Here is a 22,546-nt window from a genome sequence, read left to right on the forward strand (position 1 = left end):
TTTTTTATTTTTTAACATTTATTTTTAATATCAAAACATTAAAACTATATAAAAGAATAATTTAATTCTAAAATAAAAATACAGTTTTACCGCGATGCTATTAATGAAAAGCCTATGGAAGAAAGTAAGTTTTTCTAGGAGGAGAACCACAAGATCAAGAGATTTTAAGAGGGATTCCAATCATGAAAAGTTGGAATTGATGCGAAGCTTGAGCTCTTGCACATCATTATCGATCAATTCCTAGGGAGATAATGCTGGAGTTGCTAGGTTGCAGTGGCATTTAGTTGTGCTGAGGTCACGAAACCATAGCAGGAAAATACAATACAAGAATATCTTTCTCCATATAAAATAAAGGCAAAAGGAACAAAAAGAAAAGGAAAAAAAGATGGTTATATATATATATATATGGCCCAATATCTTTTGCGGGATGGTATCACATGCTTTGGGTCCCAAAACAACTAGTCACATTTTGCATAAATTGTGGCCCTCTGCTGTTGATTACAACAATGAAATATCTGATTGTTTCACCCAAACTGATAGAGCAGAGACATACGTATCTAAGTTGATCTTGATCGATCAATGAAGGCCGAACAGAGAGAAAGGCGAAAGGCGAACATCACTTTGACAAGAGGGTTAGCTAACATGGGTTACCCCTTGCACAATTTGTGGCAAATGAATACAAAAGAAAAGAGAGCGAAAGGGCTGGCTGGAAGATGGAAGGAGAGGAAAACTTTTTCCCTAGTGTTTCCACCTTTTGGTGTTGTTGCATGTTTGGATTCCCTGGGCATGAAAGAGAAAGATGCTTGGGTTTCTCAAGCATATAAAAATTCAAGTTTATCTGTTCAAATGCGGAAGTGCCGCAGTAACCTTTTCCACTCCGAGGCCTTTGATTTTGTATATAACAAAAGGAGGAAGAGGGACCATGAGTGGCATTTAGTTGGATGAATAATGAAGAAGACCTTTTACTGCACAAGCATCATAAAAGCTGCTAAGTTTCCATGTTATCCTATGGCCTTGGATCTTACAAAGGAATGATTTGTACTGAATGACAGCATCTTGAACCAAAGTAGAGTGATATGACTTCTGATTCACTCAGTATTGAAGGGAATCCATGGACTGCTTGTTCCATCATGAGATTTGAGGGTCAAATCCCTTCTAGAAGGGAAAAACCCTGGATCAAAATACTTTCTTTAATTAGAACCGGAGTACTCGGTGTCACTAGGCAAGACTTGCAAATTTTATCTTGTTTTGATCGTTTTTCAAGCTAAAAGTGCCATTAGAAAGTCAGGTACTGAATGAGATTTAAGAGTTTATCCTGCAAAGAGTAGGGTTTTGTTACATCCAAGAATCTCTCTTCTTTCAACTTACGCCTCACACTTTTGATTTATATAAACATTCAGGATACCGTGTACATGATTAACTTAGTAAAATAATACCATCTAGGATGGATAAGGAAAAACAGCTGGACATCAACTGGCAGGGGAGACGGAGATCAGGATGTGTTCCAGTCAGAGGTGGCTATGCTCTTCTAGAGGGTAAAAATAGGGAAACCCTTTCCTGGTTTTCCTGTATAGGAATTCCTTGTCTGTAAGGTGGCCTTCTGGTTGTGTCAGCTGTCAGGTGTCAACCTCCTAGAGTAAAAGGGAACACAAATTTGTTGAGAGTGAAGCTGCACTAGACTTGTGAAAAACTCCATTTCATGTAATTACAATTATTGCAGAAAGTGTACAACTTAGCCGATCTCTCATCAAGTGTTCTCATGGAAATTGAGAGACCGGGACAGTGCAGCAGGGTTCGCTTGCAACACTGAAGTTGTCCCAGCCATGTAATTTTTGTCTTCGTTTTTTGATTGAAAGCCCTTAAATAGACCTCCTCCATTAATGGAATTGGATTTTTCACTCATGATCCCGAGGGTCGCCCATATAGAGCTCTTTGCGGCTTCACTTGGATCATCAATCCTCGATGTCTTCGGAACCAAAACTCCTTTTACTGATTTGGTGCCCTCCCTCGAGGCCTCTTCTAAGTAGGCTGGATGAAGGATGTTGCCATCCCTTGAATGTTTACCCAGTGGAGAAGTAGGACTGGAGTCTTGGGTACAGTGTTTTAGAGAGGGTGATGGAGGGGATACACATGGCGGTACATTCCAAGGGCTCGGGACGGTACAACCCCAGTAAGTTGGTGCGGGGTAAAACGATACTGGAAAGCCTGGGGGGCAAAACGTAGGTGGAGGCAGCGCAGTGTTCCATGGATATGGCCAAGGAGGCCCGGGGAACCAGGGAACCTGGGAAGGAAAGGATTGATAATCCTTATTAACTGCTCCTCTCGAATTACCATTACATCCCTTCTCTGATGAATCCGAAGCTGTAGCGAGAGATCCACTTGAGCGATCATCCCCATTACTTCCTGCCCCTCCACAAGGTACAAAGATTCTATGTTCAGGCCTGTGATACTCATTTCGAACACTCTTTTGCGTTTTCTCTGAAAGATTCAACACAGAGGAAACAGATTCACAAAGACGAGAATCGGAACCAAATGCAAGGACTGTGCTGTTGTTTCCGAAAGCGGGGTTATGAACTCCATTCATGGCATGAACTTGAACTGTTCGGAGAGCATCTGATACCATTAAGTGACGATAATGTGAAGCTGAAGAGCTCTTATTCTTGCGCCGTCCGGCTCCCACGGGCACATTCCTCATGGTTCCTCCAGCAGTCCAGTATCTCTGACACTTTTTACAGAAATGACGAGGCTGATTGACATTGTAATTGTTGTAATAACAGAATTTAGTGTCCATGCTATTACATCGAGGGCATGGAAGTATTTTGTCAGGCTTCTTCGGAGTCTTTTCTTGTGAGATGCTTGTCTCACTTTGTTCTTCATCCTTACTGCTTTTCAGTGATGAAGTTTCCCTCTCAACTGAGGGAGTCTGTGGATTCTCACTAATTCTTGATGATGTTGGATCTTTTGACTCCTCGGTGATCTGACACGAGGTAACATCTTCTTGTTTCTCGTTGGAAATTTCCTCTCCTGAAGACTCCTGAAATGTCAAAAAAAAGAAAAAAGAATGAGAAGAAATAGAGACAACTTACTTATGTGGAGTTGTATAATTGCAATTACAATTTTTCAAACCAAAAGCAGGTGGGAATAGGTGGGATTGAGATTGAAATACAATCAGTTTCGTTAAAAGAAAACTCTGCAGGAGTACAGAGTTTAACAACAACTTCACACGGAACTGTCTCATTGTCAATTGGAAATAAATAGTTCAGGTATCCCAAGTACTAAAAAAACTTTTCGTGAAGCTGTTATCAGAGGCAAAACCATTAGATGTTATCGAGTTGCCACTAGTAAAGATCAGTCTAATGAACTGCAAAGCTTTCCCTAAACGACACGCAGTGCCATGCCAGAGATGGCAAAACAGAACAGTGATCCAATAGGAAAGACTGGACCGAGAAAATATGTGATAAATATGAAAAGTTGAGGAATCTGACAAAATCATATGATCCTCGATGGAGGAAATATCCGGATCAATCTTCCTAACTATTTCAAAATGGAAAGTAATGGTGAAATACTGATATAGAGCCTGGTGGTCTGCAGTTCATCAATACTAATTCTGCTTTAAAAGAAGTCTGAACGAAGATCTTCTAAAAAATAAGCACAGGGTAAAGTGCATATGGGAAAAATTTAGTAATAGTTATCGCCAAAACACGACAAATAATAAAAGTGGAAGGCGAAGATTAAAAACCCTTCTATGCCGCCAAGAAAAGGGAGAGAATGGAACAGTTCCTTTATTTTGAAATTCTAGAATTAACAGCAGAAGAATCTCAAGTCCGATTCCCATACATCAATGAGTGTTCCACCTCCTCCTAAATATCAAAAGACATGGATGAACTAAAATGGACGCACAAACAATTCCTTCGTTTTGAGATTAGAAGTCCAAATAGTAACAAAATAATTTTTATAATCAAGGCAAACTCAGAAATATGCAATCCCAGCCGACATACAAAATACACATACCCTGTGGTTGCCTTCTTGCTCTTCCTTGTCTTTTTCGTGCAAGCAAGTAGTAGCAGTGTAACAGTACTCCTCAGTCTCGGGTGGGGCAGCTGGTGTTCTTGAGGAAGACTCGTGCATGTTATTAGCACGAGACACATCCTCCTCCAGCTGATTGACTTGCAGTGGAATCGTCTTCCCAAACAGCTTGATGGCCAAATCCGACATTCTCTAGCTAAAAGAAGAGGCAATCCCTGTCTCTCAGCTTGTGCTGTGAGTGTTTTTTTTTAGTAGTGTATTTTTGGGGATCGGACGAGGTGGAACAGGGGAAGAAAGACAGAGTTTGAAAGTAATCTGTTCGCTGGTGGCAAGTAATTAAACAAAGTGGGGGAATGCCACATCAGAAAAAAGGCAAAATTTTGTGAGCCACAAGTTTATGTGGCCTTTAAGATCTTTCTTGCAGTTTGGATTCCCCACATTTGCTTGTAAGGATAATGCTGCCCGGTCCCACTCTTTTCTTCTTCTTCTTCTGCCATGTCAGCATTTCCCTCTGATCACAGGAGGCTCCCTTCATTCGGGGATCCACCGGACTTGGTCCTAAGGGTCTTGACCAACCCCTCGAACATAGATCAAAATTCACGCTAGTTCTATTGATTAATAAATCGTCGAATTTCAAAGTTTGATGCCAAGCTTGGATTAAGTTAGTTGCCCTTGAGTTTTCTAGAGAGAAATTATTAGGTCAGATCAAGGATGAGATAATTATAGCTACAGTGTAACATCTTTTGTAAATCGATTTCAAATAAACCTAGAATTTGACTCTCGTTCTCCAGCTCCAGGCTACACGATAGCTTGTATTTTATTTGAATTGGTTTTAGGGGTGGAAATCTAGGTTTTGATTTGTGTTCCATTGGAAATTAAGTTGAATTAGACCATAAGGAATTCGAGTCCAAGTATACCAAAGGGTGAAGTTTGAATAGGTTTCCTGTCCTAGTCACTTTTCATAGTCTATAGTCTATTTTATTTTGTCTAAAATATTTAATAGAAGATGTTTGTTTTAACAACTAATTTATAAAAAAACTAGTTAATAGAAAGTATTTTTCTGTTCATTTTTAAACTTAGTTTATTTGTTAAAAAATATTTTCAACTTATTAAATTCAATAAAATAGAATATATATATATATATATAATTTATTTATTATATCATCCAATTATTTCAATCATTCTCATTATATTTTCATTCTTTTTCATCATTATCTTATTAATACCATGACCATAACCATTTCATTGTTACTTTCTTCTCCCCGCTATCACCATTATTAAAAAAATATTCTACAAGTAAAATATTTAACCTAAAAATAATAACTTAAAAACTTATTAGAATTCAAGGAAGCTGGGCCATTTAAAATTTATGTACTAATTATGTTCACGCCACAATCTATTAATTAGAAAGAAAAAACTAACATATCAGAGAATGTAATTGACATAATTAAATTAAAATTAATTAGTAACTAGCTGAAAATTAATCAGCAAAACGCCGTCTGTGGGAATCGAACCCACGACCACATGGTTAAAAGCCATGCGCTCTACCAGCTGAGCTAAGACGGCATTCCGATGAGAAAACAAAACATATGATATAAGGCCCCTTTAGGTTGAGATATTGACAAGCTGTCAAGCTCGACTTGCCATGTAAGCACGTGGCAACTGACCCACCTTGCTGTCCTGCACAGCTACAAGGAATTAACAGCTGCTCCCTGCCACATCACCATCATATCTTACATGACCCACCTGCAAAAAGCGAAGTGAAAAGGTCACCTGACACATCCGTGCCGTTGATTCCCTTAACAAATTATATCTTGCAACGTGTCATACAAGAATCACACATTTTATTAAAAATGATAAGAAATATCTTAAATGATAAGAATTAGTTAAAAAAAATATACCCGATATTAATTAGAATTTTCTTATTTAATTTATTTTCTCCATCCTTTTTATACAGGTCCTTTATACCATGCGTGTTTCATAATTATAACATGATTGCTGCCGGAAACATCTCCCGTCGTATTTCATCAAGGCGGGGGGTTTTTATTTTGCAAAAGAATCTTCTTCAAGTGGCTGCCCTATGCTCAGTCAGGAAGGATATAACTTTCTTGGCAGCCGCGACGTGTCAAGTTGATGAAGGTGGGAGGACAGGAATAAATCTTTGTAAATTCTTTTTGATATTCAAAATTATATTAAAAACTAATTTAAAAAAAATTTAAAATATTTTTTGAATGTAAAAACAAATGCAATCATACCACCCTTTCTTTCTGTGCTGTTACAAAGCTTCACCTCAGAGGCTCTATAGTTAATTTTGTCCGCGCAGCATCCAACATTAAAATCTAGTTAATTAGACATACCTTTATTTAATCACTTTATCATCCAGTAAAGCTAGGGTAAATAGTGGCTTGCATGGTTCAATACGAAAATCAAACACTAATCTTGAGAGAAGAATGCTGCTTCTAGAAATTGTCTTAATTCGACTAAAAAAAAGAAAAGAAAAGAAAAGAAAAGTATATCGACTAAAAAAAAGAAAAGAAAAGAAAAGTATACCTTGACAATTTCTCACGTTGTTCCATGGACATCTCTTATTTTCTTTCGTAGGCTTTACTTTAATATTTTTTATTCTCTAGATTTTTTTTATCATAAAGTTAAAACTGAATGTAAAAAATAAGTATTATTAAAAGTAGTTTAATTAATTCCAATATTCAATTAAGTAAATATCAGCTACTAGAATCACGATCTTCATTTATCTTGGAAGGTCTGGAGTAAAAGGAAATCATAGATCACGTTCAAATGTTCATGAGAACATGAAAGGATCCCGATCTTATTCTTAAATGAAAGAGTTTATTTAGTCCCCTGCTTCTCTTTCACCCATTTTACTATGATTAATAGAGAATTTAACGAGTGCTCGTGGAGCAATATATCGTTAAATATTATTGAATAAATTTATTAAAATCTATTCGTTAAGTATTCTTTTTTTTTTTGGGAAAACAATTTACAAATGGAATTTTCTATTAGAGTTTCACACAGATTAATATGTAAATCCATGAATGATAAAATACGGATCTTGTGTCGGGGAGAGAATCTAACATAAAATTCTTTGTTTCTGTAAATTAATTATTTTATTTAAGAAATAAAACCATGTTCTCCTGCCAATTAAATAATAATTTTGCTTTACTCACTACCACGTAATTGATGGACTCGGCAACTCATCCTGCCGAGTCGCTACCATGCCATCATCGACTGTTCATCGTTCTGTTAGAACCTGAGCAATTCTATCGATATGGGATCAATTCTTGGAAGCCCAGTTATCATAGAATTATTTTCCATGTGAAGACGAAGACTCGCTGGGATATAAAAATAGCCGAAGAGGATTAGATATTTACTTAGTGCGATGAAAAAGCAAAGTGGAAAGTGAAAAGAAGTGGGAGGGGGACTGCCATTAGAGCAGAGCATGTCATCTGAGGCGGCGAAGGATGTCTACTGCTGATGAATGCTAGTGCATGCAATGGCCAATAACAGGGCTCTTGTATGTGTCAATTATAATGTCAGAGCACCGCAATTTTGACTTTTGGCCGACCACAAATGACACCACGGTTAAAATAAAGTGCTCAAATACGTAATGAAAAAAAATACAGCAGTCAGTACAAGATATAGGATGGGAAGACGGATGTGACCGATCATGGACCGACCTCAAATTCTTCTTTAGAGCAATATGTGCGTGCCTACTGTATAGTTGATTAATTAAAACGAGGAAGTTGACCATAAATATTGGATTACATAACTGGCCAGTAGCGCCGCGCGTAAGCGAATGCGAGGGTATACACTCCCTTGCTTATGTAGTTAATTTTATTACGAGCAAAGTATATAAACTTTTCAAATGTAATTTAAATAATCTTTTGTTTTTATAATTGGCCTGTGCTTTTTATCCCTAAATTCTTGTAGTTGTAAAGGGTCTTTTTCTTCAATGATGGTGCCCATAGAACGTTATCATTTGATGATGTGTTGGTTGGGTTTAAACACGCTATCTTTTTCTTTTTTTTTCCTTCCTCCAATAATTTCTTAAATATCCCAGCAATGTGACTGTTCCATAGTTTTTAAAATTGATGTATGGATTCTTGTGCAAATATTCACATGCTACCTCAATATTTCATCGAATGGTTAACATATATATATATATGCGCGCGTGCGTGTATTTATGCATGCATGCATGTGTTACTTGCTACAATAACAAGAGAGTGTAGCGGACCGGACCTTACAAGTTGAAACCAATAAGGGGAATCATTCACAATAATAAAAATAATTTAGCGTAAACTCTGTAGACGGAGAAATTAAGATTTGTCCTCATAGTTTTCAAACTACGAGGACAGAGATCAAGATCATAACGACGCAATCACCCTCGTAGACAACTGAAAGTACTTGCCAACAGCGGTAACAGACCGACTGGATGATTAGTAATTAGTGCCGTTGCTTATTGTTTCTCTCTTCCTTGCCACCTCCCCCTGCAAGAGGTGGTGGTGGGGCAAGGAGGAGTTTGTAAATTCTTTTGAACACTCCATTTAACGTTCTCCACTAACTGCAGATGGGACAAGGGAGCCGAGTCTCCTTCAATCATCACAGATTGACCATTTCATCTGCCCCTCTCCATTTTGACCTATGGAATTATGCACCTAGAGTTCTTTTGATGAAGATGGAACTTCTTGAAAGGATGCTTCTTGCCACCGAAAGGAAAAGGCAAAAAAAGGGCTTTTAGAGAGCCAGCCCATGGTGGGTAGACAGACTCCATTAACTAGAAACGCTTTTCTCTCTACCTTGATGACTTGGGCCACAGTGGCCGACTCAAACATCTATATCAATGGAGTCATTCAATCAATTTTAATTGTCATGTTAAAACTGATTTCACGTGTTAAATTGTTTTTTCAGGGTTTTTAGATATCAAAATAAATAAAGTATTTAATCTTCATGTTAATATCAGTTTCATATATGTAATTCTTTGTTGAGGAGTTTTATATATAAAAGAATAATCAAATTAATTTTAATTTTCATGCTTCCTTCCATGTTACTACTAGCACCATTGATTTTGAAACCACCTGTTCTAATTAGGGGAGAAAATAAAGTAATAAAAATTCAAATTACTTTCATTTTTATCACACACTAAACTAAACCATAACCATGGATTTGCCTCTGAATTAATCTAGATGGATAAAACAACATTCAAACAGGCTGGAATACAAATGTCTCAGCAACATGCATTTTAAATACCATCATGTCTAAGGAAAACTGATACTTCAAAAGCAGCTACAAATGGCAGGCAGTTTCCTCCATTCACTATTAATTCTGCTGGTAGTTTCTCAGCTTATCTTCTTGAATGCTACCTCAACATCATCAAGTAAACCCACAAACTCGCCTGCTTAAAATGCTCTGTCCACGGGCTCGAGCTCTTTAATATATGCTAAACCTAGGAAAGATGCAAACAAGTTGATCTATGCTTTATTTTGACAACGGAAAATACAGACAATCACAAAGCAAGGTGCCGGGAGGGAGAGTTAATTCAGGAACAGGAGCCAGTAACCGCCACACCCCTGAGCCGCCTCCTGGCCTGGGGGAGACTGATTAAGCTCGGTCAGTTCACTGATCTCGCAATAGATTCGTAAACAAAAAGAGCCCTTCTGTTCAGTGTCTTCTGGCATGATTGAAGTCTGTGTTTCTTGAAGTATTTGCCTTGCTTTCAAGATTGAATTTTGAGGCAGCAACGGAGTTGATTATCATTTATTATTGCTGGTTGTAAATATTTTTTTTTTGTTGGTTCTAAACGTAAACAAAGTGGATTAATGCTTGTACTACTGTAGAGTGATTAGTTTCCCTTTATCATGATAGTATAAATGATTTTCCATTATCATTAATCACCTTTTTTTACAAGCAGATGGCCACAAAATGAACTTAAACTGGAAAAATAAAATAATATTTAAAAGGGAACAACCTACAAATTCAAATTGGGCTTTAAAAAGGATTCGATTCCTTCTGACAAGAATATTCCTGTCGCTAACTCACTCTACATTAAATTTAAAATAGTAAAGGAATATATAAAAATAGGCAAAATATATCTGCTAAGCATTATTTAAATATTTATTTATTATACTTTGTTTATTTTTGAATTATGATAAAAAGAATACAAATTAAATATTTGAATGAAAATGAATGATATTGATTATAAACATTAAATAGTTATATGGTATTAATTTAAAGTGTTAACAGTAAATTAATCTATAATTAACTGAGAAAAGTAAAAGCCTCGTCTTGAAAACTCCACACCATTTCTAGACCAATTTTGACAGCCCATAACTCTGCTCGCAAAGCCAACCCCAGCAGCAAAACCCTCAAGGAATCGACCCCAATCGTCTCTAAGCAATCCTCCAACACCCGAAAGACCTGGATCTGCTACCCCGTCTGCATCAAGCTTTTTCGGATTAGTTGAAATTGACTTTTGTTAGATAAATGTCTGTGGAGGTTTTGGTTTCGCTTTCTGTGGGGCTCCCAACCCTCATTTGTTCTTTTATATGTATATATGTGTGTGTATCTTGAATCGAAACATAATAGATTTTCGGGTTTCTTTATTGAGGTAATTATAAATTAATTCCTGCAGTTTAACCAAACTAATTAATTAATCTCATAGTTTCATTTCAGGAACTATATATTTAATCCTTTTTTTTTAAATCCATTTATAACACAATCATCTTCATCCATTTTCATTTTTTTTATTTCAAGAAAGAGGAAAAACCGTTATAAGATAAAGCTCATCCATTTTCATTTTTTTTATTTCAAGAGGAAAAACCGTTATAAGATAAAGATATATATCAATGGAAAAAAATGCCTTTTTCAAAACTATTTAATTGTTTTTTTATACATTAATAAACTTGTTTTGATAAACTATAATATCAGGTTATAATTAACTTCTATTCAACAGTGCCAGTGTGTTTTCGCCTGGTTCTAATCCATTTTTCCTTGTGTGCTGTGAATGATTAGGCTTTTCTTGTCTTGTCTCAGAATTATTGCATTTTAGGTGAGTTTAGAATCTTATGAAGGCTGCTATTATTCCAAAGCATCCACAAAGTACAAACAGTAACATAGCATCATATTTAGATAATAGAATAAATATTGAACTGGAAACCAGATTGATCATGGAAGGAAAACTTTACACCCGAAGCGATTAAATTGTGGGTTTTGCCCTGTCTCACTGACATATACACACAATCTGTTGAATCTCAATTGAGTTACTCAAATATCTTGAAATGCCAGCGTTAAAAATTCCAACCAGCATCCTAATTGCTTTTGGTTCTGATATTTATTGGCCCAAAAGAGAGTGTGCTTTGCCTTTTGACTTGTTTGTGAACCTAACAGAATGAGTTTGTGTTGTTATATTCTTTGTTTTTTAGTATTTTCTTTTGTCAAGTTCATGTTGTCATCTTCTTCTTTGTTATCTTGAAGCGTGGCTTCTGCCTTTTACCGTGTTAGTTCTCTCTCAGTTACTAGCTCGTTTATTCTAATTAACCCATCTGGATTTGTTCTTCTAGCAGTGAAGAGGGGTTGTGTTTTTCTGGGTCGAGTCATGTCAAACTGAGACATATTGCGTCATTAGATGTTGCATTCTATCAGAAATGAGTTAGTCTCGCCTGAATTATTTGAGGGAATATTTCTGCATGATTCCACTTTGTCTCTGTCAATCAAGTCGAGGGGTATTGGACAAAGGTTGTTGTGCCTCGTAAAGAGGATTCTGGAAGTTGGGCATCACTTAACGAGGCAAGTTCGACGTTCACTGGTTCGCCGAGGAAAGCAATTATATCTGTACTTTCCGTGAATTTTCGTTTTATATTTTAACGCTGTGCTCTTGTACGCCTAGAGAAGAAGTTAAACATGACGCGACGGGTTGGTTGTAGTCACGAGCAGTAATTTGTTGAAATGTTTAGCCACCTGCCTTGTTTAAAATCTACACAGGACTGGCACTTCATTTGTTTATCTGGGCCATGTAACAATCTCGATGATCCTGTATGCTCTTGATCCCAAGTCACTTACAGTCTGCATATTGATGTTTTGACTCTGATCTTGCATATACTCTAGTGGAAGATGAGTTACAAGGGTGAATTCTCTTGAGAATGGATGAAAAGGAAAGCACGCTACTATGTTGTTTGTTGCTGCACTTAAAATGGCTCGATCTTCTTCCCTTCCCTTTACCTTAAAATGGATGCACTTGCAAAAGATGGTGTCACTTCACAGTAAGATGGAATTGCTTGCCTTTTACTTCTAAACACAAGAGTCCATGTCTGTTGTTTTGCCGATGTGTGTAAAGCACTTGCTTTTATCTTTTCTCTACAGGAGCCCATTCCCAGCCACAACACTCAAGTTCCAAAAATGACCTGGACCTTGTAGCACTAGCAGGTACAAATTCCAGGATCTTAGTCTTTCAATCAGCCGGAGCATCTCCAGTATAGATGCTAAATAAAAAGTTAAAAATATATCAAAAATATTATTTTAGTTTTTTATTGTTTATTTTACTTACAGGATAGTTAGTCTTTTATATTTTAAAAATATTTTAAAAAAAATTAAATTTTTATTTTTATTTTTTCTTTACTTTAAATTATTTTTTGATATTTTTAAATCATTTAAATGTACTTATATTAAAAATAATTTTTTAAAAAATAAAAAAAATATTTCAATTCAATTTAAAAAATATTATAAAAAACAATTGTTATACTAAAGAGACTTTAAATAAAACATATTTTTTATAATTTTCCTTATAAAAATGTTATTTCTATATTTTTTTCAAAAACATTTTTTTCTTTGATTTTTTTTTAAAATATCTATGTTCTTTTGGTTTGTTTATTATGATATTATTCTAGTCTCAAGACACATGTCATGAGTTTAATGAATTTATCTAGGTCGATTTAAGTTATTTTTTTTTATTTTTTTAATTTTATCATTTTATTTTAAATTAATTGAAAATTATTGGATTATTTTTAAACTCATCAAATTAATAATTTTTTCATATTAGTAAAATAATTATACATCAAATATATTAAAATACAAATAAAAAACTATATTTATACTATTTAAAGAACCATATTACCAATCTTCCAAGGAGATGCTTCCAGTAATATTTGTGACTGTTTCTGTATTCACTCGTAGAAGAGGCTGTATCAGTAATTTGATTGTTTTTCTTTCGGTGCATGGTTTGTCATTTTTCTTCGCGTTCCGCTTCGAGAGAGTTTTGACCAAGTTAAATAGGATTTGCTTGGAGCTAATTCCCTTCTCTTCATACCAAATGCATATAAATTATAAGCAAATAGATTAATGACGCATTGCTCGTGTCATTTCAGCGTGTATTCGTCTTTGAATTTCAGCAATATATCTCAGTTTTTACTTTGCTGGGATGGTGACTAGATCCTTTTGTTTCTCTATTTTTTTTTTTTTTTTTTTTTTTTTTTTTTTTTTTTTGATTTACGTGGGGTGTCCGGGCCAGCTTGCGCGCACCACGACTAATCCCCACGGCCCACTGAATATCCTGCAAACCCAGTAGGCATGTAAGGCACCGCGGGGGTGACAGGCGTGCACGCTAGGGCTTGAACCCAGGTGCAGTGGAAGGAGACAAGCCCCTTCCACCGCTAGGCCAAGCCCTAGTTTGCAATATATCTCAGTTTTTACTTTGCTGGGATGGTGACTAGATCCTTTTGTTTCTCTTTTCCGGATTCCTGAGGCCATATTCTTCTCATCTTCTTTCCATGCTATTGGATTTGTGAGATCTCCTCTCTTATGGGTCCCTTTAAAGAATAATAATCCATGGGAGGCACCTTTGCTTAAATGACTTTTGATACACCGGTCCTTCTCCTACAGACCTAAAAAAAACACATGGCCCCTTCGGCATCATCCCAGAATCTCCTTTACATTTTATAGAATAAATTAAAGCAAGAGGAGCCTTCAAGTACAGCAGCTGGTTAAAGAGAAAGGTTCTTGAATAACTCTTCCTTCTTTTCTTGTTTTTCAAACATTCGGGCCGCATATCGCAAAAACTTTGTCAATAATTTTTATTCTTTTCTTTGAATATGAACTACGAAACTTGCTGCTAAAGAATGAATGTAGTCTTAGGGAAGAAGCAGATGCTTGCTTAGGAAGAACTTGCCGTTAGAATGGGCCTACCCCTGCAATGGATCCACCGCATAGGTTTTTTTTTTTTTTTGTTAAAAGTTTTTTATTTTTATTTTTATCTAATGGAATGTGTTGGCAATAACAACACAATCGCTGAACTTTTTCCTTCCTATAAGGTGTCCAAATGGCTGTTGATAAAAAATGGCAAGCTGAGTCAACTGATTGAAATATTCTTCAGTAAGAACAAGACAACTATGCTATACGGCATGTCTTCTACTCTCTCTCTCTCTCTCTCTCTTATATATAAGAGAGAGAGAGAGAGAGAGAGTAGAAGACATGCCGTATAGCATAGTTGTCTTGTTCTTACTGAACTAATGTTGCTATTGTAATTGCTTAATTAAAGAATTGCTTTAGTATCTAACCTTCCTCACCTTTGAATCCCGGGAAAGTGATTAATGCAGCAAGAACAACTGATTGGATGCCACTAATCATATGGCAGTTCTTTGGAGATCAATGATCATCATTGGATCTTGATTCCAGCTATAAAATCTCTAAACTGCAACCCAAGAAATCCAAAGATTGATCTGATTCAATCGACTTTTACGATTTGTTGCTGGCCATTTTGGCTTTCCCTTTTCTTTTCCCTTCTCTTTCCTGGGTGAAAATTCCTTTTCCCAGTTTCAGCATGGATATGGACTACAGACTTAAAGCTAACATTCCCTTTGGAATATATTTCTTTATTTCTCAGTAAGAGGCTTTTACGCTGAGCGGTCCTGTCCAGTGGATAGTTTTCATATTATAGAAGGGTACTGCTGCCATAAATATGTGGACCTTTCTGTCAATTCATTCTGCCTATGCGTCTGTGACTTCCACGGTACTCGCATACACTCGGAAAGAAAGAGAGATAAGGAGCAAAGTCAATCTTGTTGCTTCATGTCAACAAGTACCACTGGATGGTTGGTTGTGTTGCTTTTGCATCGCAACCACCATGAGATGCTGGATTGGTTTCAGATGTTGTTAGTTACGTTGCTTGGTACTTAGGATTGTTGGTTTAGCTTCTTGTTTACTTTTAACACATCAACAACATGAGAGGCAACTTCACTTTTCTTTCTTACTGTTCCCTTTTTTTAATAAAAAAATTAAAATGGTACGCTCCTATTCATTAATAAGGAAGGACAAGGTTGGATGTGGAAAGAAACGAAGAAGGGATGAATTAATGCACACGAAAACTCAATTCACCAGATGCTTTCTTGATTTTTATCAGATTCCTTTGGATAACTCTGGTGGAAGCGGAACCGAGATTGGTTGGCTTGAATATACTTAAAAAAGGTTGGTTTCGATGATGAATGATGGCACATCTTGTGCCATTAGCCGTGTATATATAAAACTCGGAGCCAAAGATTCCCCTCTGTAACTTTAAGCAGGTAATCTTGCACATCTGCGTCTCTTTTTGGTTCGTTCCCCCCCCCCCCCCATTTGGAAGAAATTGTACTACGGGGTGATTATATGTGTGTAGTTTATCTGATCTTCAATTTTTTAAAAAAATATGGGAGATTTGATTCACTTTTCCAAGTGAACTTGTTTATTGGAAAACGAGGTAAGTTTGGGTCCTAAAATCTAAGGTTAGATTCTTTGATTCCTCCAACCCTACAAAGAACAGAAAGGATCTACCAATCACACAACAGCCTGCTCGAAAAAGAAAATAGGAAAACTGGAAAAGAGAGTAAAATTGAAAGAGAGAAAGAACGACCGGCCCGTTTGGGTCTCCCATTCAGTCACCAAAAAGAAGCATCCATTATTACAAATTCCCATCGACATATTTATTTTTCTTCAAAGCTTCTGAGAGTGTTAGGAAAGTTGCTCCCATTATTCATTATGGTGGGGGCTGCCTAACTCAGCAGGGAATCAATCAGAGAGAGTGAGGGAGATGGAGGGGGGAGGTGGGAAAACAGGAAGAAAACAAACCATACACTTTTCTTCTTTCTCTCCTTTTGAGAGGCTCAAATTGAAGAGGGTTGCTTTCTCTGTTTTTGCTGCATAAGAGATTCTCTCCCTCTCCCCTTTCAAGTCAAAGAAGAAAGAAGAAAAACAATTTGAAAAAATAAAAGTTAGTATGAAATGGGAGGTGGGAGAAAGGAAGAGCCACAGCTCATAGCATATATTCCCTTCCAAAATAACCCCACTTATGTTTCCTGATATGGAGTGAGAACATAGGACAGCCCAACAACTCCAAAATTATATAGCTGCCACATTTTCAAGCATAGCTGAAAAGGATCATAACTCATATTTATGTTTCAGTCTTCTACTTGTCTATCATCCACAAAACAGAAATGGGTCTGCGCCATCAAAATATGAACTTGGTTTTGTCCACTGATGGAAAGCCTAGGCTAAAATGGACTCAAGAACTTCATCAAAGGTTTGTTGAAGCAGTCGATCAACTTGGAGGTGCAGATAGTAAGTATTTCTAGACCTCAATGACCTTACTTATCAATCTTTTGTACTGGGGTCAAGGTTTTCTAATCTTTTCTATGATTATATATGTGCAGGGGCAACACCGAAGAGTCTGATGAGGGTGATGGAGATTCCTGGACTTACTTTATACCACTTGAAGAGCCATTTACAGGCAATTCTCTTCAGAATGATTAGATCAATCTATGTTGCTTTTACCAATGCAGAAAAACAAGATTGTGATTTTGTGTTTGCTTCTTGATGCAGAAATACAGGCTAGGGAAGAGTCAACAGTCCCTCATCAGCAGTGAAAACAACCAAGAAGGTGACTATAAATCATAATGAATCAGATTAATGAACTACTGCGTGATTGGTTTTCTCATTTATATTCTAATGGGGCGTTGTCTCTATGTAGTTCTCTTTGTTGCCGATGCCAAGGAGATTCAAGGTAGTGATGATCATTTCCAAGAGTCTGCATTCATTCAAAGTAGCGGGGGAATCTGCAGTGATGGAAACCAACATCCAATTAATGGGTAATAGTTGACATAATCTCTACCTGCTTTATGATATAAATTGTATTGATATAATAATACAGATTTTTTTTATAATTTAATTTACCCAAAGTGTTATGTTCAACAGAAGCTTTCAGATTGCTCAGGCTCTCCAAATGCAAATGGAAGTGAAGAGGAAACTTCATGAACAGATTGAGGTAAGACCAAGAAATCAACCCCTTTCTTTAAATCTTTCTCTGTCTATTGATCAGAACATACGTATCCACTTTAAATTTTTATTGCAGGTACAGAGACATTTGCAGCTGAGAATTGAAGCGCAAGGGAAATACTTACAGTCAGTATTGAAGAAAGCACAGGAAACACTGGCTGGATATAATTCTTATTCTATGGGTGTAGAACTTGCAAAATCTGAGCTCTCTCGATTAGTCTCAATGGCTAATAGTGGATGTCCAAGTTCTTCAATATCTGATTTGACAGAAACAGGAGGTTCAAGCTTAAGAGACATGGAGAGGACACAAATGAGGAGTGCAGTTTGTTCAATGGAAAGCTCCTTGACATCATCTGAGAGTTCTGGGAGAAAGGAAGACATGCAACAAAAGAATGAGATTCATGACACCGACAAGTCCAATACAGCCTCTGTTGAGCTTCCTTTAATGGATATTCACCCGCAAGACAACCCATTGAATACTTGTTCAAGTAATCAAGGGAAGAAGAGAAGTGGTAGTATCATTTCTGATGGTGTTTCTGTGGAGCAGCCACTGGCTAGTAGATTGAAAAATGGTGATCGGTTGAGTCTGGGGATGTTTGATTTGAATAGCTAATACCAACACGACATTGAATCAGGTTCGGAATCAATAGACTTGAACTGTTAGGGAACTGAACAACTCAACTGGGTACCTTTGGAGTTTGAGGATACTTGAAGGGTTCTACTGATATAGTCTATGCAGGAAAGTTACTTAATAGAGTTAATCTTTGTTTATAAACTATGTATATTGGTATATGTATGGACCCCAAGAAACTTCTGAAAGTATATCCATTTCAAAAGATGGTGTTATATATATTGTGCGTGTAAGTTCATCTCTTGGAAGTTTTTCCAAGACAGTCTATGTATTTTTAGGTTTTAACAATTAGGGCATCCCTAGCTATATTTGGAGTTCTAAGATTAAGTTCTTTCTTGATTTGTTTCTAGGAAAACCTTCTACATTTGGAGGTTTGTGATCCTCTTTAAATTTGAACGCAAAATGATGGTGTGGGAGTGAATCCACTTACCAACTTCAGCTAAATTCTTACACGGAAACTTGGCAGTTCACTTAATGGATATCACGGGCTGAATTCAACTTCTATGACTTATAACTCCAATTTCAGTGAAAATCCATCAAAAGATTTGACCCAAATCCAAAACTTTTCAATCAGTTTTGACTAAACAACGCTACTTTAGAATCGCTCCGGGATTACTTGGGACTTCCACTAACTAAAATTGGCTAGAAAGCTAGAAGGGAATAATATCATTGCTCAACGGCTTCTGGACCAAAAAAAGGCATGTGTAAAACAATAGAAAAATAAGAACAGCCAAAAGGAAGAAATCATTATTGCTGCAAAATCATTAAACATCCAACGAAGGATGAATCATTAGCCAAGCCATGCGTAAGCTTAACTATATTAACGTTCAAGGAACTTCAACCAATTAATTTGCTACGCCTGAAAACTCAATCATTAAACGAACCACACAAGTCACTAAATGCTGCTAACATTTCTCCTCCTTCTTAAGCAAGCCTTGGGGAATGGAAACTGGAAGAACGAGGATGGAGCTAACGCACATTATTTACAGATACGTTCTTGTCACAGCTTTTCTATTTCTAGTACTTGTTAAGTTGTCCCATTCTTTCCCATCGACACAAGGTAAGCTACGTAACGAACAGATTCTTGAAGTTATGACAGCTTCCATTTAGAAGCCTAAAAATTCATTCTAATATCTTCGATTTCCTTTGTTCATTGTAGGAAAAAACCTTCCCTACTTGACATCAGATGTCGAAGAGGTCTCAGGTAAGTACTTTGATTACATTGTTGTGGGGGGAGGAACAGCTGGTTGCCCCCTGGCGGCAACTCTTTCCGAGAGATTCTCCGTGCTCGTGATAGAACGGGGAGGCTCGCCTTATGGAAATCCCTTGGTATCAGACAAGATGTACTATGGTTTCCCGTTGATCCAGCCTGATGAATTTTCATCGGTGGCACAAAGCTTCGTATCGAAAGATGGAATTGAGAACCACAGAGGACGAGTTCTGGGAGGATCATCAGCTATAAATGGTGGGTTCTATAGCAGAGCTAGTGATGATTTTGTTAAAACAGTTGGGTGGGATGAAGAGCTAGTGAAGGAAGCTTATGAATGGGTAGAGTCTAACATTGTTTTTAAGCCTGAGCTGACCATATGGCAGTCTGTTGTAGAATTAGGTCTTCTTGAAGCAGGAATTTTACCTTATAATGGATTCAGCATGGAACATATAGAGGGAACAAAGATTGGTGGTACTTTGTTTGATGAATATGGAATAAGGCACACCCCAGCAGATCTTCTTGAGACAGGGAATCCAAAAAACATCATTGTTCTTCTGAATGCAACTGTCAAGAACATCGTCTTCCATGTCAATGGTAAGCAAACATATCTGTAGATAATGTTTAAAAGAGCTAACAACAGTAGGTTACTAAAAACAGATTTTCAATGATCCTATGCCGAACTTTCTCGGATAGTCAATATATTGAAGCTTAAGTTCCCTTGAATTGGTGCAGGTAAGGGAAACGAGAGCATGGTCCATGGTGTCAGGTTCATCAAGAGTGATGGCAGCACAAGCCAAACGTATGAAGCTTACCTGAATCAACCAGAGAATTCAAGTTCATGGGGTGATGTTATTTTGTCAGCAGGAGCACTAGGAAGTCCTCAAATCCTATTGTTAAGTGGCATTGGTCCCGAAAAACATCTAAGGAAATTCGGTATCCCGCTTGTGTTGAACTTAAAAGGGGTTGGGAAAGAGATGAAAGACAACCCTGGCATTGCTCTTTTGGCGGACACCAAACCAACATACCGATTTCCAGATGCACCTCAAGTTGCGGGCATAACAAAAGACATGAAATTCATTGTTGAGGGGGGCATAGTACCAATAAGCTTCAATGCAACAAGGATGCCAATTGCAATCAAGCTTGCATTTCCAGAATCTAAAGGGACGCTGGAATTGAAAAGCACAGACCCTAGGCAAAATCCAGCAGTGGAATTCCACTATCTAGAAAAGGAGAAAGATCTAGAGGAATGTACCAAGATGGTTCAATTACTCAATAAAATAGCGAGGTCCCGATCTGTTGTTCTGTTCCTAGGTAAGGAACCACAAAATAATTTGATGTCTAGTCAGGACGAGCTGAGAAATTTCTGCAAGAAAAATGTCAGGACTTATTATCACTATCATGGTGGTTCCACTGTTGGCTCAGTCGTGGACGATGATTATAAAGTACATGGGATAAAGGGGTTGAGAGTAATAGATGGCTCTACATTCTTGGAATCACCAGGCACAAATCCAATGGCCACCGTCTTAATGCTAGGAAGGTATCAAGGGATCAAGATTGTCAGGGAAAGGCAGAACACTTCTGTTAAGTCTTAGCCCACCACAACTGTAGGAAACTCTCAACTTCAACAATATATTTAAGCATAGAAAAATTGTTATTCTTTCCTTTTCTTTTTCTGAGAAATACAGTTTCTGGAATCGATTCCATGTAAAAATTTGAATCCAGGAAGTAGATTTTCCATTTGACCACATCCAAACTCGCAATCATGTTAACTCACACTACAATTTCTTAGATTCTTCAACATTTTGGAACTGCATGTTCGTTTGTAACTTGGTGTGTATGTAATTGCTCATGCACAATTGCGTTAAAATCATCCATTAAATGCAATAATTTTCCTTTTTAAACCACCATTCCGGCCCTTTGGGGTTAAGTTACATTACATAGGTCCGCCAGCAGAGGGTATGCGGCCAAGCCGGAGAAAGGGACTGCAGCCCATTTGCACGGAATGAGACTTGGGTCCTTAGCATGCTGCGACGATACAATCCATGGATTGTTTATTCAGGCTTGAATCCATTGCCATGATTGTGGGTTTACGATGTTCATATTCTTGCTAGTTGAGTTACTTAAATTGAATGTTGTGGTTTTAAAAAAAACTAGATATTTATTTTTGAGAATTTTAAAACCATTTTTATTTTTCTTTTTTGTTAAAATCAAATAAAACCACAAATCAATAAAATGTATATATGTGGGTTCGCAATTCACCTTCACCCACCATGGCTTCCTTGCAACAATCAAGCACAGACAAAACATCAAACCTGTGTCTCTCATTTGTTTAAAAATGGTGAAAGGTGCCTAAGGTGCATTTTTGGATGAAAAAAAGAGTACTTCATTTAACATAAAAATTATGAGTCTGTTCATTAGCAAGAAAAACTAGGTTTTTTTTTTTCATTTTGGTTTTTTTTCCTATTATTTTTTTCTTTCTCAATGAAAAACTGAAAAAAAATGTTTTTTTATTGAGAATGAGAATTTTTGCAAAAAAAATCAAAATTCAAGTATTAATTATAAAAATCGAAACCAGAATTTATGATAATCATCTTAATGTTTTATACTCGTGATAGTCTAATTATAGAATATTAATTTTATTTTATTATTTATAAAAAAGTACTTGTGTATAAGAAAATATATTATTCATGTATTTTCTTCATTTAAGAAATAGTGGATAACTTGCAAAGAAAAATGGTGAAAATTCTTTAAAAAGTGTTTCTCAAACCCAGAATAAATTTAGTTTTTCTGCAATCTATTAAAAAAAATTATTCCTGTTTTCGTTTTTTTACCCTATTTTTTGAAGAAAAATAAAAATAAAATATCATTTCGTTCTTAAACATTCGTTGCCTTGTCTGCGTGTAAGTCCTTAACTCTTAACCATAATATTCCACTAAACCTGAAATGGAGCCCTCCGCCCCTACCCACCCCGTGCGACCGACTTGTCTCGCAATTTCAAGATGAAGCTATCAATGGTTGGAGGCGGCTCGCATCACCGGCAACATCTACAAAATTGATCGAGAAGGCATCTAAACTCGAAAGTGCAGGTGAGACCCACCACCACCCAGCGGATAATATATTTTAACCACCAACCACCTTCACTTCTTAGATATTAAGCAAAACCATATGGATTATTATTGTGAAATAGAAGCCAAAACTCCGAGTCTATATTAACCTCTATTTTAGTCTCTCTAGTTTAAAAAAATAATATATTAACCCCTGTATTTTCGTATCTTTTAATAACCTAAATATTAGTTTACTCGGAAAAAATGCCGCCGTTGTGTCATGCGTGACTTCGGATGCCGAAGAGGCTTCAGACAACTTCATGGGAAATG

At 36.7% G+C, this 22,546-nt stretch overlaps 3 protein-coding genes, 1 long non-coding RNA gene and 1 other non-coding gene across 6 annotated transcripts; 2 read left to right on the forward strand and 3 right to left on the reverse strand.

Annotated features, from left to right (window-relative positions):
* Window positions 1-953: 953 nt before the first annotated feature.
* On the reverse strand, window positions 954-22,493 carry LOC105117383 (uncharacterized). Its single transcript, XR_840732.1, has 3 exons — window positions 22,276-22,493; window positions 18,820-18,821; window positions 954-965 (listed from the first exon to the last, which is right to left on the reverse strand). It is a non-coding gene; the product is annotated as an uncharacterized LOC105117383 (long non-coding RNA).
* Window positions 1,371-4,347, reverse strand: LOC105117375 (cyclic dof factor 2-like). The gene is made up of 2 exons (XM_011015025.1): window positions 4,012-4,347; window positions 1,371-3,034 (listed from the first exon to the last, which is right to left on the reverse strand). The coding sequence occupies exons 1-2, from the start codon at window positions 4,213-4,215 to the stop codon at window positions 1,748-1,750; spliced, it is 1,491 nt and encodes a 496-aa protein (XP_011013327.1). The 5' UTR covers window positions 4,216-4,347; the 3' UTR covers window positions 1,371-1,747.
* TRNAK-UUU (transfer RNA lysine (anticodon UUU)) lies at window positions 5,520-5,592 on the reverse strand. The gene has a single exon. It is a non-coding gene; the product is annotated as a tRNA-Lys (tRNA).
* Window positions 15,670-18,359, forward strand: LOC105117364 (uncharacterized). Its single transcript, XM_011015015.1, has 6 exons — window positions 15,670-16,617; window positions 16,710-16,786; window positions 16,879-16,936; window positions 17,027-17,144; window positions 17,251-17,320; window positions 17,408-18,359. Exons 1-6 carry the CDS (start codon window positions 16,494-16,496, stop codon window positions 17,942-17,944), a joined length of 984 nt encoding a protein of 327 aa, XP_011013317.1. The 5' UTR covers window positions 15,670-16,493; the 3' UTR covers window positions 17,945-18,359.
* Window positions 18,587-20,893, forward strand: LOC105117354 ((R)-mandelonitrile lyase-like). 2 transcript variants are annotated; one of them, XM_011015003.1, is made up of 4 exons: window positions 18,587-19,022; window positions 19,122-19,427; window positions 19,566-19,766; window positions 19,905-20,893. In XM_011015003.1, the coding sequence occupies exons 1-4, from the start codon at window positions 18,905-18,907 to the stop codon at window positions 20,762-20,764; spliced, it is 1,485 nt and encodes a 494-aa protein (XP_011013305.1). In that variant the 5' UTR covers window positions 18,587-18,904; the 3' UTR covers window positions 20,765-20,893. The 2 variants fall into 2 exon arrangements, with proteins under 2 accessions (XP_011013305.1, XP_011013296.1); XM_011014994.1 differs by having other exon boundaries at window positions 18,589-19,022; window positions 19,122-19,766.
* Window positions 22,494-22,546: the final 53 nt, after the last annotated feature.

This window comes from Populus euphratica, unplaced genomic scaffold, assembly GCF_000495115.2.
Source record: "Populus euphratica unplaced genomic scaffold, PopEup_1.0 scaffold5.1, whole genome shotgun sequence".
NCBI lineage: Eukaryota > Viridiplantae > Streptophyta > Magnoliopsida > Malpighiales > Salicaceae > Populus > Populus euphratica.